This window comes from Oreochromis niloticus, linkage group LG14, assembly GCF_001858045.2.
Source record: "Oreochromis niloticus isolate F11D_XX linkage group LG14, O_niloticus_UMD_NMBU, whole genome shotgun sequence".
Taxonomy (NCBI): domain Eukaryota; kingdom Metazoa; phylum Chordata; class Actinopteri; order Cichliformes; family Cichlidae; genus Oreochromis; species Oreochromis niloticus.
In genome coordinates, this window is record NC_031979.2 from 18,519 (window position 1) to 33,794 (window position 15,276).

The window sequence follows — 15,276 nt, forward strand, 5'->3', positions numbered from 1 at the left end:
TCTCATATAAAATATTTAGCTTTTATTAAATAGTTATCTGAATCTCACAACCAAAGTTTGTATAATAATACACAAGATTGGCTGTAGACCATTGTTCATAATTCAGAACACTGTGTAAAAATAACAAAAAACAAAAAGTGAATGCATGTGTGAAAAGTGGTCCATAATGTAATGCTTCAAAGCGTGTTCATGCAAACATTGTCGGGTCTGCCGTGGTACAATGGGACTTCTGCTCATGAACCTGTGTGCACAGCGTCTGCAAATCGGCGCTGTACGAAGTAACTTCATCTTTACACAAAACTGTAAGCTGTCATCTGTGAAGCGTGAGCGGTGTTTGTTTTTACCATAGTTCATGGTGGAGAATGGCTGCTCTTCTGAGTTTTGCTCTCTGTAGCCGTATGAATGGCAACTACAGTGATTAGCAGCGGCATAGGCACACATAAAATTTCTTCTGAAATTTTCGCTTTCTAGTTATTATTATTATAAATACATTTTACATTTTTATATTAATAAATATTTCACCCTTTAATTTTACACCAAACCCAATATTATAAAAACCCAAAAACCCAAGCACAAAACGATTCACCACACTCTCTTAACCCATGGTCTCTCCTGGAACCTTTAACTGGTGTCTGGAGCCCCGGGGACACATTTGCCCAAACACCTTGAAGAGAACACAGGCAAGAAAGGTGAGTAATCATATCTTACAAACACTTATTTGCACCACTTTTATTCCTAGATTCCCCCCACACACACATTTGCATTAGTTTTCCTTACTGGTAAACCTTAATCACAATCTCAATCACCATTCTTCTTTCCTCACAGACAACCACCACATTCCTTGATGAGGAGCAGCTGTGCAGGATCTGAAACAAGGCTACCAACTGTTTTTTTGTTTTTTTTTAAATTCCCAATAAATATTCAATAAATAATTAAAACTTCTTGTGTGCAAATGTTTTACTGTGCAAATCCATGCTTAAAGTGCGATGCTAAATAAAGTGCTTGATAAGGTGCTTTTAATAAAGTGAAAGCTGTGCTCTAAAGTGCTATACAGATAATACAATATAAATAAATGTAGTAAGGGAGTCCTCTTCCTTACACTGGGACAGCGACTTCATGGGTGGCTCTGTCTGACTGATGAGCTCTCATGCTGCTGAAATGTTTTATTCTGGTTGTTTTTAACATGTTGTTCATTCAGACCACGGACATAATTCAATGTCTTTTAAAAGATCTTTCAGTGACGTGAGCAGCAGCAGCATTTATATGAGCAGCTTACATCGAGCCATGGTTTGGAAATCAAGGCCTTAAACACAGGGTGCACGGTTTTTAAGGATACAGCTGCTGTTTCATTTCAGTTTGTACACGTTACTCATGCTGTCTGATAAAAATCATGACTAGTCTTGTTAATTAGCTTCACTGTTTCCCTCGGTTCACTTCTACTCGTTGAGGATGATCCTGTGAGAATCCCCCGCTGTGCCTGCAATTCAACTACAGCCAGTTTCTGTACAGTGGATCTGTGTGATTGGTCGGCCCTCACCTGAAACGAGCTGCTTTGGCTCCCCTTAATCCAACTTTGATTGGCACAAAGATTAAGCAGCAGGTGTGCACAGCTTCTAGTGTCTGAGATGAACATATTAGCGATATCACCTCTCTATGACATCACACTGAGACAATTAGAACAAAAAAAGTCAAACAGTGTTCAGAGCGGTCTGAAGCTGAGATTACCTGGAGCTGAGCTCGGAGGGTTTTGGTTCGTTTATTTGTAGAAAACATGGACTTTCCCTTCAGTGAACGGCACATGACACTGATTATAGAAATGGGTTTAAATAGTGGGATTACTCCAAAATAAGAGTGTGGTGGGAATGTCACTAGTTTTGGTCACCTTAACTGGACTCATTCATTCTGAGCTGATGGTGAAACAGTATTGATACTGGTGAAGTACAGCAGATGACGACAGAGCACCAGTACAGCAGGAAACAGTGAGATCATCACCATCAGTAGGATTCATCTGCTGAGCACCTGTAACGTCTGATTTGGAAACATACCACTGAGCCAGCGCTGTCGGATGTTGCTATGGATACGGCCAGAATCACTGGGGTCACTCAGGTAGGCCAGCCAGAACGGTGGAAGTTCACTCATGTCCATAGGAGTGTAGCTTCCTGATAATGGAAAACACACAGACACACATGAAGACAGTTTGAGCATCAAAATGACAACAAATCCAAACAATGAGAAAAGCTGTGAGTTCTGCAAAAGTCCTGATCTAACATCACACAGTCAGTCTGAGATTATAAAGTTCTCCAGATGCAACGTACATGTGGAAATACTACACACACATGATTTAGCAACAACTTGTATTTTACAGGATATAAAGTTTATGGCACGCTGACAGGGAGGTCAGTACCGAAGCCGTGCTCTTCCATGAACTCCTTGCTGAAATCCATGTACACTAAGCCTTCGTACACCTGCAAGACACAACAGTAACGTCTGTAACTTCACAGTTAACACTCACAGGCAGGTCCACACACCGTGGGTCATCAGACTGACCTGTACAACTCGGTCCTGCAGCCCAGCAGTAATGAACAGCTCATCCGTCTCCACATTGAGGATGAAGTTGGCTCTGATTGGTTTAGGAAGATCCTGTGGCATGAATAAAAAAAAACCCAAACAAACATGACTCAGAGGGACACTCTGGGAAACATTCAGTGCAGTATGGTTTTATTACAGTTCTATCAAATTATAGACCAAATTGCCTTTTCTGTCAAAAGTTCAGGAGAAAGTCGTCCTCCTCCAGCTCCAGACCTTTTCAGATAATCACGGCATCGGTGAAGTCTTCCAGTCTGGTTTTAAAACGCATCGTAGCACTGAAACTGCTTTGTTAAACGTTTCTAACGACCTTTTAACTTTTACAGACTTGGGAGATTCCGCCATTTTAATATTACTAGATCTCAGTGCTGCTTTTGATACGGTGGATCATAGGATTCTTATCTCTCAACTGGAACAATATGCTGATATTAAAGGGACTGCATTGCAATGGTTTAAATCTTACCTATCTAATCGATCATTCTCTGTTAGATTCAGAGACACTTCATCCCCAAGGACCTTGCTCTTTTGTGGGGTCCTTCAGGGATCTATTCTTGGCCCGGTTCTCTTCCTATGGGCTCTATTTTAAAAAAAATATGGTATCTCATTTCACTGTTATGCAGATGATTCACAGATCTACCTCCCACTGAAACGCAAATCTGTGAACCCTCTGAAGACACTGTTCGATTGTCTGGAAGATGTTAAGGCACAGGTGTCCAACTCCAGTGCTCGACGGCCGGTGTCCTGCAGGTTTTAGATGTGTCCTTGATCCAACACAGCTGATTTAAATGGCTAAATGACCTTCTCAACATGTCTTGAGGTTCTCCACAAGCCTGGTAATGAACTAATCATGTGATTCAGGTGTGTTGACCCAGGGTGAGATCTAACACCTGCAGGACACCGGCCCTCGAGGCTTGGCTTTTGACACCCCTGTGTTAAGGCGTGGACGGCTTCAAATTTTTTCAATCTAAATGAACAGAAAACCGAGATCATTGTCTTTGGCCCTAGTGACCATTATGACCTTGGCACCTTAGAAAATTATAAAAAAAACGTTTGTGAGGAATTTAGGTGTGATTTTTGATAGTAATTTAACAATCAATAAACCGATAAATAATGTGATCAAGACCAGCTTCTTCACCTCAGCTTACTTGCAAAGGTGAAACTATTTCTCTGTCTCAGAGACTTTGAGAAAGCGATCCATGCCTTTATTTCATCTCGCCTCGACTTCTGCAACAGTCTCTACTCTGGTGTTACTTCGTCAACTATTGGCCGACTACAGCTGGTTCAAAATGCTGCGGCAAGGCTTCTTACTGGCACGTGGAAGCGAGAGCACATGTCCCCTACACTCGCCTCGCTACACTGGCTGCCTGTTAGTTTTCGAATTGATTTTAAGATCTTGACACTTGTTTTTAAAACACTGCATGGACTAGCTCCTATATGTCTTTCTGATCTTTTAAATTGGTATACTCGGGCGAGATCTTTGAGGTCTGCGGACCAAATGCTTCTAGCTGTCCCTAGGTGTAGATTAAAACACAGAGAAGATGGGGCTTTTGCTGCGACTTCTCCAAAACTGTGGAATAAACTGCCTTTACATATCAGGAGCTCTCCAACACTGGATACTTTTAAAACTCGTCTAAAGACCCATTTTTACTCTTTAGCTTTTAAGTCTGTATGAGTCTGTCATCATTTTATTCTTATCGTTTTCTTATTCTTGATTTTACTTTCCTTTTAAATTCTGATTATTCTGTTGTTTAGTACTTTGGTCAATAGTTGTTGTTTTAAAAAAATGCTATATAAATAAAATTGATTTGTTTGAAAAGAAGACCCAGATCTGCACTCTAAAACTCAAATACACCTTTCTTTGTCCACACTCCACCTTTCCATTGAATTCCATGTATTTGACATATGTGTGTGGGTAGACTGGCCACACGTCCTTACATTATCTGTGATGTTGTAGAACTTCATGAGACACTTCAGAGTAGCTGAGACGATGGCACTGTGAGAATCGTAAACAAGTCAAATATTACAAAGTGCACAAAATGACCTCTGAGTTACGGTACGCCGTTTCAAAATCAAGCAAAAATACTCACCTGCTTCCAGCAAGGCCCTTCACACAAACACAGATATATGACATCATCATTAGACTGAATTAGATGCAAACAGGCCACAACTGTTAACGTGTTACACTCGGTAAGTATCTGAAGCCATCCTCACCACTTGTCGGGGAATGTTGGTGTCGTACTTCAGGGTGAAGTTCTGCTTCGTCAAAGCAATCCTGCAGAGAGGAATGCAGAGCACTGAGCGAGCATTAGCTTTGAAAACCAGTCTGTGTGATCCAAACCTGTAAACAGCTCACAGGGTTCTGGTGGTTCAGGGTTCACGTGTGGGGGGCGGGGCTTGAGCACCCACCCCTTTGAACGTCTCCGCACGGCCCTGACTACAACCATAGCACTCTCAGAAAATTCAACAGTGAACTCATGCAGTCACTTACAGTTGTGTCTGTATTACTGAAAGTAAGTGAGTATTTGTACTTTAATAAAATGGGACTTTTATTTCCATATGTTTATTCTTGGACTCCAGGAGGAGCTTCACTTTGACGATCAAACTCCATCAGTTCATGAATGGACTGTTAGCTAACACCAGCATGTCTGCCAGCACAGGTGCCGTCTCGACTGGATGTGAGTGGGTAAGTTTGGCCAATTCATCCAAATATCGCCCATACAGACAAAAGGGCCACTTACACCCACAGGAGCGCACAGAGTTTCAATTCAAGGAATCACAACAATATTAATGACCCCTATTAGCAAACACGTGGTGACAGTAGGAAGGACAAAACTCCTTTTAACAGGTAGAAACCCAAAAAGCTTCCACTTTGCAGCATTACAACTTGCAGTTCATCGTCGATATCTCTGACGGCCTGTGTTATAGCAGCACACTCACATTCAGTGAACTCAGCACAAGGTTGCGCTCGGTCACAAACGTTTGTGAAGACAGACTGAAAACACCTGCATTCAAATATTAAGACGAATGATTTGACACATTTGCTCAGTTACAGCTAACAGGCTAACCCAGGGATCAGCAACCTTTAAGACCCAAAGAGCCATTTGGACCCGGTTTCCACGGAAAAGAAAACACTGGGAGACGCAAATACTTTTTGACATCTAAAATGAAGATAACACTGCATACATTGTTTTTTACCGTCATGCTTTGTATAAACAACTATAGTGTGTTGCTTATGAAATTCATGAAGTGCTACAAAGAAAAGGAAATTTTATTTATGTAATGAACACATTTTGAACTCTTAAAAAAATATAACATGGAACTTAAATTATCTATGTAGCAAACAAAAACTGAGCCGTCGTCCTTATATCGCCTCTGGGCTTTCGGAGCGTGTAGCAGAGCCTTGACCTAAATTAAAAAAAAAAAAAAAAATTGGAAAAAAGCACTATGCTCCTAAAAAAATGAATAATACATATTCGCAAAATATCTGCATAAATATTTATTCTACCTGGTTAATGTGTATGGCGGGGCGTGGCCTGCAGTGCCGCTGCAGGAGAGGTGGTCGCACCTGAGCGTCATAGGCAATCACACCTCGCTGCCTTAAAGGCTGTGCTCTCTTTGCTGTTGTGTTATGTGTCGGGCTGTGTGCTGGAAAGCTAAAGCCAGCTGCATGTGTACAGCAACAGTGTGTGAAAAGTGGTCAATAAAGAGAAGCTGTCAAGCATGTTCATGCAAACAGAGCCGTGATATGTTTACAATGCGACTCCTGCTCCTGAACCTCTGCACACAGCGTCTGCAGACCGGGGCTGTACGAAGTCACTTCATCTTTACGCAGGACTGTAAGCTGTCGTCTGTGAGGCGTGAGCGGTTTTTGTTTTTATCATAGTTCATGGTGGAGATTAGCTGCTCACATATGTATGTGGATCCGAAGATCGACAATCCACAAATCAGGCATACTGGTAGGCCACTCTTGTCAGAAGTAAATACAAATCAATCGGCCCAGGCATCATTAAATGTTCTATTTTCTTCAGACATTTTTCTTTTCTTACATTTCTCCATACATGGCCTACCCGGGGTTGAAAGTCTCGATAAATGCGCGACATTTCGGCGGGTATACCTGCTTCCGCGAGTGTGACTCTTATTTTGAGCGACGAAAAATAATAAAACATCATTTTATTTTTATACAAACCGGATTCCAAAAAAGTTGGGACACCAAACAAATTGTGAATAAAAACTGAATGCAATGATGTGGAGATGGCAAATGTCAATATTCCATTCAGAATAGAACGTAGGTGACAGATCAAAAGTTTAATCTGAGAAAATGTATCAGTTTAAAGGAAAAACATGTTGATTCAAAATTTCACGGTGTCAGCAAATCCCAAAAAAGTTGGGACAAGTAGCAATAAGAGGCTGGAAAAAGTAAATTTGAGCATAACGAAGAGCTGGAAGACCCATTAACACTAATTAGGTTAATTGGCAACATGATTGGGTATAAAAAGAGCTTCTCAGAGTGGCAGTGTCTCTCAGAAGCCAAGATGGGTAGAGGACCACCAATTCCCACAATGTTGCGCAGAAAGATAGTGGAGCAATATCAGAAAGGTGTTACCCAGCGAAAAATTGCAAAGACTTTGCAGTTATCATCATCAACTGTGCACAACATCATCCGAAGATTCAGAGAATCTGGAACAATCTCTGTGCGTAAGGGTCAAGGGCGTAAACCCATACTGGACGCCGTGATCTCCGGGCCCTTAAACGACACTGCACCACAAACAGGAATGCTACTGTAAAGGAAATCACAGAATGGGCTCAGGAATACTTCCAGAAACCATTGTCAGCGAACACAATCCACCGTGCCATCCGCCGTTGCCAGCTGAAACTCTACAGTGCAAAGAAGAAGCCATTTCTAAGCAAGATCCACAAGCTCAGGCGTTTTCACTGGGCCAGGGATCATGTAAAATGGAGTGTGGCAAAATGGAAGACTGTTCTGTGGTCAGACGAGTCACGATTCGAAGTTCTTTTTGGAAATGTGGGACGCCATGTCATCCGGACCAAAGAGGACAAGGACAACCCAAGTTGTTATCAACGCTCAGTTCAGAAGCCTGCGTCTCTGATGGTATGGGGGTTGCATGAGTGCTTGTGGCATGGGCAGCTTGCATGTCTGGAAAGGCACCATCAATGCAGAAAAATATATTCAGGTTCTAGAACAACATATGCTCCCATCCAGACGTCATCTCTTTCAGGGAAGACCCTGCATTTTTCAACAAGATAATGCCAGACCACATTCTGCATCAATCACAACATCATGGCTGCGTAGGAGAAGGATCCGGGTACTGAAATGGCCAGTCTGCAGTCCAGATCTTTCACCTATAGAGAACATTTGGCGCATCATAAAGAGGAAGGTGCGACAAAGAAGGCCCAAGAGGACTGAACAGTTAGAGGCCTGTATTAGACACGAATGGGAGAGCATTCCTATTGCTAAACTTGAGAAACTGGTCTCCTCGGTCCCCAGACGTCTGTTGAGTGTTGTAAGAAGGGGAGATGCCACACAGTGGTGAAAATGGCCTTGTCCCAACTTTTTTGGGATTTGTTGACACCATGACATTTTGAATCACCACATTTTTCCCTTCAGATGATAAATTTTCCCAGTTTCAACTTTTGTTCCGTGATTTATGTTTTATTCTGAATAAAATGTTGACATTTGCCATCTCCACATCATTGCATTCAGTTTTTATTCACAATTTGTTTGGTGTCCCAACTTTTTTGGAATCCGGTTTGTATTTCAAAATCATGATAATCTTCCAATTTAGAACTACAAGTTAAAAAAGAACCAACACAAATAAAATACACTTCAGCTAAATACTTATACATATTTTCCCAAACCACCTGAGCCACAGGTTTCCGACCCCTGGGCTAACCGTATAATCTACAGCCTGTTACACAAGCTCAGTCATGTCTGAGAGACAATAGATGGCTAACATGGTCAATCCAATAAATCCACACAGCAAAGAAGTATAACTGATCTTTCTACATCCAGACGGTGGTTGGCTAGCACGCTGTGACATAGCTTCGACTGACACTGGTTGCTTTGTCCAAGTCAACTTTGCTGTCCACATGCTGACACTCAGCTGTGGAGACTTTTCTGGTAAATCTCGTCCACGTCACAGGTTTCGTTGTTGACACCTCGGTGTAAATGCAGTTCACCTCAACAGCTGCGAGTTTTCATTATCAACTTTTCTACAGGTTACACAAGCAAAACTGGCTTTTCAGTCACACAGAGATATAAATACATCTAACATCGTTTTGAAGAAAAGTAAGGTCCACCCTGAGCATCAGATCTTAGTATTGCCTTCAGATGTACCTTGTAAGTGTTGCAACTGTCCACTAGTCTCCACTGTGTAAGCATGTGAGGTCTTGACATTAGCACCTTGTTATTAATTACCTACCTTCTGTATTATCACATTTTCTCTACAAGCTCTTATTTCAAAGCAGGTAATTCTTCACCTGCTTTCAATAAAAGACGAGGCTTTGTTATGAAGTGTTGTAGCTCTTATGAATCAGAGTACATCAGAGATCATCTACACAGACTGATAGCAGCAGGGACCCTCACCCTTGTTTGGAGCAGAACTGGTAAAACTTCTTACATGTCGCCTGTAGCAGTCGAAGACCCCCCAAGTACCTGCAATCAGTAATAAAGACAAAGATTTCCTCACTATGACACCTCCATCCCTCCTTTAGCTCAGTCAGCTGGCTGCATACACACCCTTCCTTCCTGCTGATACAGAACAGATCTTGCAGGCTGCCAAACTCTGTGGGGTCGTTGAGTGGATGAGGCACTAAAACCTGCAAAGGTCACATCACTTTAGGACAGAGCGGAGACATTTTAGTTCATAAGAATATGTGTTCATTTGTATTACCAAAGTCTGGCTGTCCAGCAGAGTAGCCTCAGCCCAGAAGTTAGCGATGGTCATGGCGATTGTTTTTCCATTGAAGCCATCTGAGGGATTCCCCATTAGTCCCACCCTGGGAGCCATCAGAGATTTGGGAAGTATTTTATACCAACGTGTGCCAGTTGTGTGTCTGCGTTTTCTTACCTGGCATATGACCGGCATGTAATAGGTTTAGCAGGGCTGCCTTGCTGCTTGGTGGAGTAGTGGGTGAGCCACTTGGTGTAGTCTGACAGTCCCTGAGATGTTGTGAGAGAATATGGTGTTAGACTGAATTTAACCAGAAAAAGAATGTAAAGTAACTGTACGCAGAAATGTACTTACAGATTTATGTTACATTAATGTAAAAGTTACAATAAAGCTTCAGCAACTTGTGCCTCTTGGTTTGAACATGTTCTTCCACATCAGGCCCTTACTATCACCTGCGTCTGATGGCTTCAGCTTCACCTACCTCACCCGCTCCTCGGTCTACACTCAGTGCTATCTGACAAAGATCCAACACGGCTGACTGTGCAGTTGACGTTCATTATGTCTGATTGGGTGTAATGTTCTCTGACAACTTATCAAATCTACATGTTTGAGAAACTGCCAAACTGATGCCAAAACAGCTCAGATTTGAACTTTATTCATTTGACCTGCAGGATAACCGACTCTGAGACTGTTTGTTCCTGTGGCCACAACATTGCAGGTTAAACGTCATTACTCATCTTTATTGTTCACTGCAAACAGCCGTAATGCAGACGCCAGAGGTCTCTGTGGCCTCATTTGCTGACAAACTCCAGTATAAAATGACTCGAGCACTCGTGTCCGGCTTGTTTGCATCGATGTGGAGGGAAGTGTCGAGCTGAGGCAAGAATACAAACCACTTGTCCGATCAGCTGGAAGCCAGTAGGAAGCTTCATACCAAACACGTGGCGCTGCTTCTCACTGATGAGCCACTCCTGAGGAGAAACAGCCATCAAAGTCAGTCTGAACTTTATTAGTTTGTTATGATGGTGGACAGATTGATGGGTTTACATACAACGATGCAACAAGAATAAAAGGCAGTTCCTGCGTGTTGCTGCCTGCATGAAACGAAGCACGTTTCACGTTAGCTTTACGAACCCAGAACTGTCCGAAAGTCCTGCCCGTGGTCTGAGGCTGTTGGTTCAGGAAGTCCGACATGTAGGACAGCGTGTCCCTCTGGATGCAGTAAAACACCACGCTGGCCAGCCGGGACGCCGTCCGCCCTTCCTGTGGCTTTTCCAAGAAGCGAGTTACCCTGATTCAGAAAAGTGCAGCAGATGAAGCATTCACTCTCAACTGCTAGTTAACACAAATATTTCACAGCCAATCGTAAGTCTGTATTTAGGCCAGACGACCTGCTGAAGTTCAAACTGAGCATCAGGATGGAGATGAAAGGTGACCTAAGTGACTTTGACACGGCTGTTGGTGCCAGGGAGGCTGGTCTGATGGGATTGTCCTGTTCAGTGCTCAGAGTTTACAGAGAACGAAGCGCAAAAGACAAAACATGCAGTGAGCAGCTGGGCTCTTGGTGAAAATGCATTGTTGATGTCAGAGGTCAGAGCAGTCTGAATATTTTCCTTTGAGCTGATGGGAAAGCCGCAGTGACTGAACCACAGAAGAGCCTCTGTGAAAGGACGACAGGTCAAACCTTAGAGCAGATGGTTACAGCAGGTCTCACGCTTACATGAGCTGTGGGTCACTGCTGCCACTCTCCTCTCATGTGAGGACCACTTCAGTGTTCAAGCAGTACAAAAACAAACAAACAAGACAACAGCCACAAATATTTCCAAAAATGTTTTGTTTGTTTTTTAAAATATTGTACAAGAAGACAAAACTGCAAACGTGAACGCAGATTTTAAACTAGCTGAAGTCTTTCAATGAACTACCAAATAAACACCCAGGCCGCATGTTCGAAACCCAGGGTCTACCACACTGGCTGCCACTCCTGTCAGCTAAGAACAAGACACTGAGGATATATTTCACCTTTCCTGTTGTTGATGAGTGTCACAACATTTGGATGGTAGGCTCACGGTTTGGTGTAAGTTAATGAAAGCTTGGATCCATCCTGTGCTGTCCAGTCAGTTGAGGCAGCTGCTGTCAGGCTGTGGGGGATATTTTCAGCAGCAGCTAAGCATCATGTATAGTTCTGTTCCCGACCGTGTCCATCCCTTTATGACTACTGTGTATTTATCCTCTGACGGCTGCTTCCAGCAGGATAACACAACAAAGCTCAAATCATCTTTTTGAGCAGGACACTGAGTTCAATGTGATCAAACAAACAGATCTGCTTCATGGCTGTGCAGCCAACAACTCTCATGTCAACATGGACCAGTATTTCTAAGGAATGTTTCTGAGACCAACCTCACCTGTGGGAATCAGGGCAGACCTCTACGATGCCTCTGGAGCTGCTCTTCTCCCCTTCTTCCAGCTCGTAGTATATGATCAGCTCTCCGGGCTGCAGCGGAGACACAGCATGGTGAGCTAGCACACATAATTCATCCTTAATCCACAAAAATGGCTTATGAGCAAAACTGCTGCACAAAAGCTCTGAACTGTTATCTCTTAAGCCCATATCAACCTGTGGAATTCATCCCATCAATCCATGGTCCTTCACTATCTTTATCAGGGTCACAGGGGAAGCCTATCCCAGCTGCCACAGAGGCGAGAGGCGGGGTACACCCTGGACAGATCACCAGTCTGTCGCAGGGCTAACACAGAGACACAGACGACCATTCACACCTATGGGAAAGTCACCAGTTAACCCCACTAACTGCATGTCTGTGGACTGTGGGAGGAAGCCGGAGTACCTGAAGAGAACCCACACAGAAAGGCCCCGCCCACACAGTGGATTCAAACCCAGGACCTTGTTGCTGTGAAGCAGGGGTGGGGAACCCCAGAGTCCTGCAGGTGTTAGATACCAGCACACCTGAATCACATGACTGGTTCATTACCAGGCCTGTGTTAGATCGAGGACACCGGCCCTCGAGGCCTGGAGCTCCCACCCCTGCTGTAAGGCAACAGCGCTAACCTCCATGCCACCGCGCTGCATTCACTGTTGCTTTGTATTTAAATTAACCTCATTATGACAAATGTTTGATTTCTATGAAAATAAAAGTGTAATGTTGTCATTTGGAGTTCTACCTCACAGTCAGAGTGCTGTCAGTGTTACAAACCATTAACCCAACACGGCGCTCGGACTGATAGACGATTGTTAAGATCAATACCGATATTTGGTGATTTAAAAATGTGACTTATCAGCCAGATTTTTTTAAACACATAAAACATAAAGATATATCCTTAAAGTTGAGTTATTTATGAGTCCTTATGAAGATAATATGATAATGGAGTTTAAAATGGGCTACTTGTTGCCAACAGGGAAGTGGCAGGCTGCCCTCTGGTGGACAAGCAGCAACATTCATAGCATGGTTGAAGGCTGTTTCTAATGTGTCTGGTTTAAGTAACACCACAGCAGCCATATCATAAAACACAAGCAAACATATTTCCCATGTTTCTTCTCATCTCTAGCGTGCACTGAAATAGCAATATGATCTAATACAGTATATGGCTTAATGTGCTCACCTTTGTTTCAGCTGACAGGTGCTTCATCACTTCAACTTTGAACATTTGGCCAGTGCAAAACTGACACAAGCTAAATATCACCCACTGACACTGGGAAACGCCATCATATCAGCAGATGTCAGTCAAAGAAGCAATGTCGGCCATACGATACACGGCAGTATCCCCTACCACACCACTGCTACACAGAAGTTCACACTGTCCACTCAAAAGACTACATCAAATGTTAAAATTTTAACACCGACTAACAGGTAACATCACTGTGACCATCTTTTATACACAGTCTGTCATGAAAACACAAGGCTTGGTGTCAGTTCACACGAGATAAATCTCACCTTTGACCTGAAGAAGCGAATAACTTGAGCAATGTCAAAGTTTTGGTCTGCACACAGCATGTCTCCAGCAATCTGCTCACACAGAGAAGAAACGCTGTCTGTACAGCAGGCGGTGAGATTGTTCAGCGTTATTTAGTCCATTAGCCATGGACAGAGCAATCGTACCACCATGATGTCGTCCTGCAGCTTCCTGCTCCGCACGACCAACTCCAGGTCAGCCACGGCCCCGAGGCGATCCTCCAGCGTAGTACTGCCGTCATTTATGACATTTTCCACAGGGAAGTCGGTAGCTGTGGCCCAGCGCTCGTAGTGCTTATACCTGGTCATGTTCAGAGAACAGGAATGGTAGGAAAAGCAAAGCTATGGCAAAGTTTCCAAACACCAACCGATCCACGCGATCACTGCCACTCACTTATCAGCATTGGTAACCAGATAGACCTCTGTGAACAGCTGGCGCCTGTAGACACAGACAGACACCATCAGTGAGATGTAGGGGAACATGAAAGCTCTCCGGATCACGTGTGGATCATGCTCACGCACATGTTGACAGTTTCCCACCAGAAGTCAAGGATCTTCTTTCCTCCAATTCCAGGAAGCAAGGCCTTTGGTACCCCGCTCAGGTGGCTGTACAGGCCTGTTTCATCACTCTGGCAGCAGAAGAAAGATTTACTACACAAAAACCACAACCTGCTAACAGAGCCCCCCCATTCAGCATGAAACATGGCTATTGGTTTAAATCAGCAGGCCTAATTATCACCTTTGTAACAACACATGAACAACATGGGCTACGCTGTGGTAACATGTCTGTGGCTTACTTGGATACTGGACCAATTCAACAATTTCTGTCATCAGAGGTTTTGTGAAAGCAGCTAAAACTGTGATTAGAGACAAAGCGCCGCACACTACCTCAATGTTTTCTCATTTTGCACCTTTTATTAATTTCACATGAAATACTGTGATTTTCTGAGTTTTTTTGCTTGCATTAGTACATCGACATTAGCCCTGTTGTACCTACGTTAGAATTACTGCAGTCCCATAATGAACTGTCATGTGATTGTTGCCATTTCTGCTGCTCTCTTTGTAAAATCTCTCTTGAAAATACGTTTTTCATGTAAACGAGACTTTCTACTTGGAAAAATAAAAAATAGAAAAGTTTCTACCTCGTGACAGGAATGACTTTTTTTTTTTTTTTTTTTTTTTTTTTTTTACACCAGTTACACGCGTGTAGTGGACAACACACATGCGGTGGCCAAACTCACTCAAATAAGCCATCTCCGTTGGCGTCTGTCTGCTGAATGTCCCATCAGTACTTTATCGCACACCTCCGCTTTAGAAAAACCCTGCCATGTTATCATCACAACGGCCTGTAGGGGGGGGCTGCAGACACGTTGTTGAAAATGAACATGGTTTTGTAAACATGCGCTGGTTTGTCAGCCGGATTTCCCACTACATGGTTAATATTTCGTAAACATGCTAAGGGACGTACAAACACTGGCCAGAGTCAAAGCAGCGGTAAAGTGTCCGCTTGTTGAAGCCAGTTCGGCCCAGAGCGGCAGCTTCATGACTAACGTGAACTTTGCACTGTTGTTACCGCAACGTTCAACCGACTCACCTTAATCTGGGTCTCTAACACGGTGCCGTGACCGGCTACCAGCAGGATACAGATCATCGCGGCCAGTCCCGGGGCTCCTCTGAAACCTTTAAACACTGAGCGTGTGTGTAGGAAACGTCTACGCGATGAGCTTAAACCGTGTCCACAAAGACGCTCACTTCCGGGCGGAGCCTTCAAAATAAAAGTCTTTTAACCAATTCATAAGGTTTAATAATCACAG

The 15,276-nt window shown here is 43.4% G+C and overlaps 1 protein-coding gene across 2 annotated transcripts; it reads right to left on the reverse strand.

Moving 5' to 3' along the window:
- Positions 1-500: 500 nt before the first annotated feature.
- Positions 501-15,235, reverse strand: gkup (glucuronokinase with putative uridyl pyrophosphorylase). Of its 2 annotated transcripts, XM_025898167.1 has the most exons (19): positions 15,057-15,235; positions 13,985-14,091; positions 13,857-13,901; positions 13,610-13,763; positions 13,445-13,516; positions 11,900-11,988; positions 10,632-10,788; positions 10,391-10,468; positions 9,675-9,766; positions 9,498-9,603; positions 9,344-9,423; positions 9,191-9,259; positions 4,798-4,858; positions 4,674-4,690; positions 4,522-4,579; positions 2,548-2,640; positions 2,405-2,465; positions 2,046-2,159; positions 501-664 (listed from the first exon to the last, which is right to left on the reverse strand). In XM_025898167.1, the coding sequence occupies exons 1-19, from the start codon at positions 15,111-15,113 to the stop codon at positions 549-551; spliced, it is 1,626 nt and encodes a 541-aa protein (XP_025753952.1). In that variant the 5' UTR covers positions 15,114-15,235; the 3' UTR covers positions 501-548. The 2 variants fall into 2 exon arrangements, with proteins under 2 accessions (XP_025753952.1, XP_003459809.4); XM_003459761.5 differs by lacking the exon at positions 501-664 and having other exon boundaries at positions 1,059-2,159; positions 15,057-15,233.
- Between the last annotated feature and the right edge of the window lie 41 nt (positions 15,236-15,276).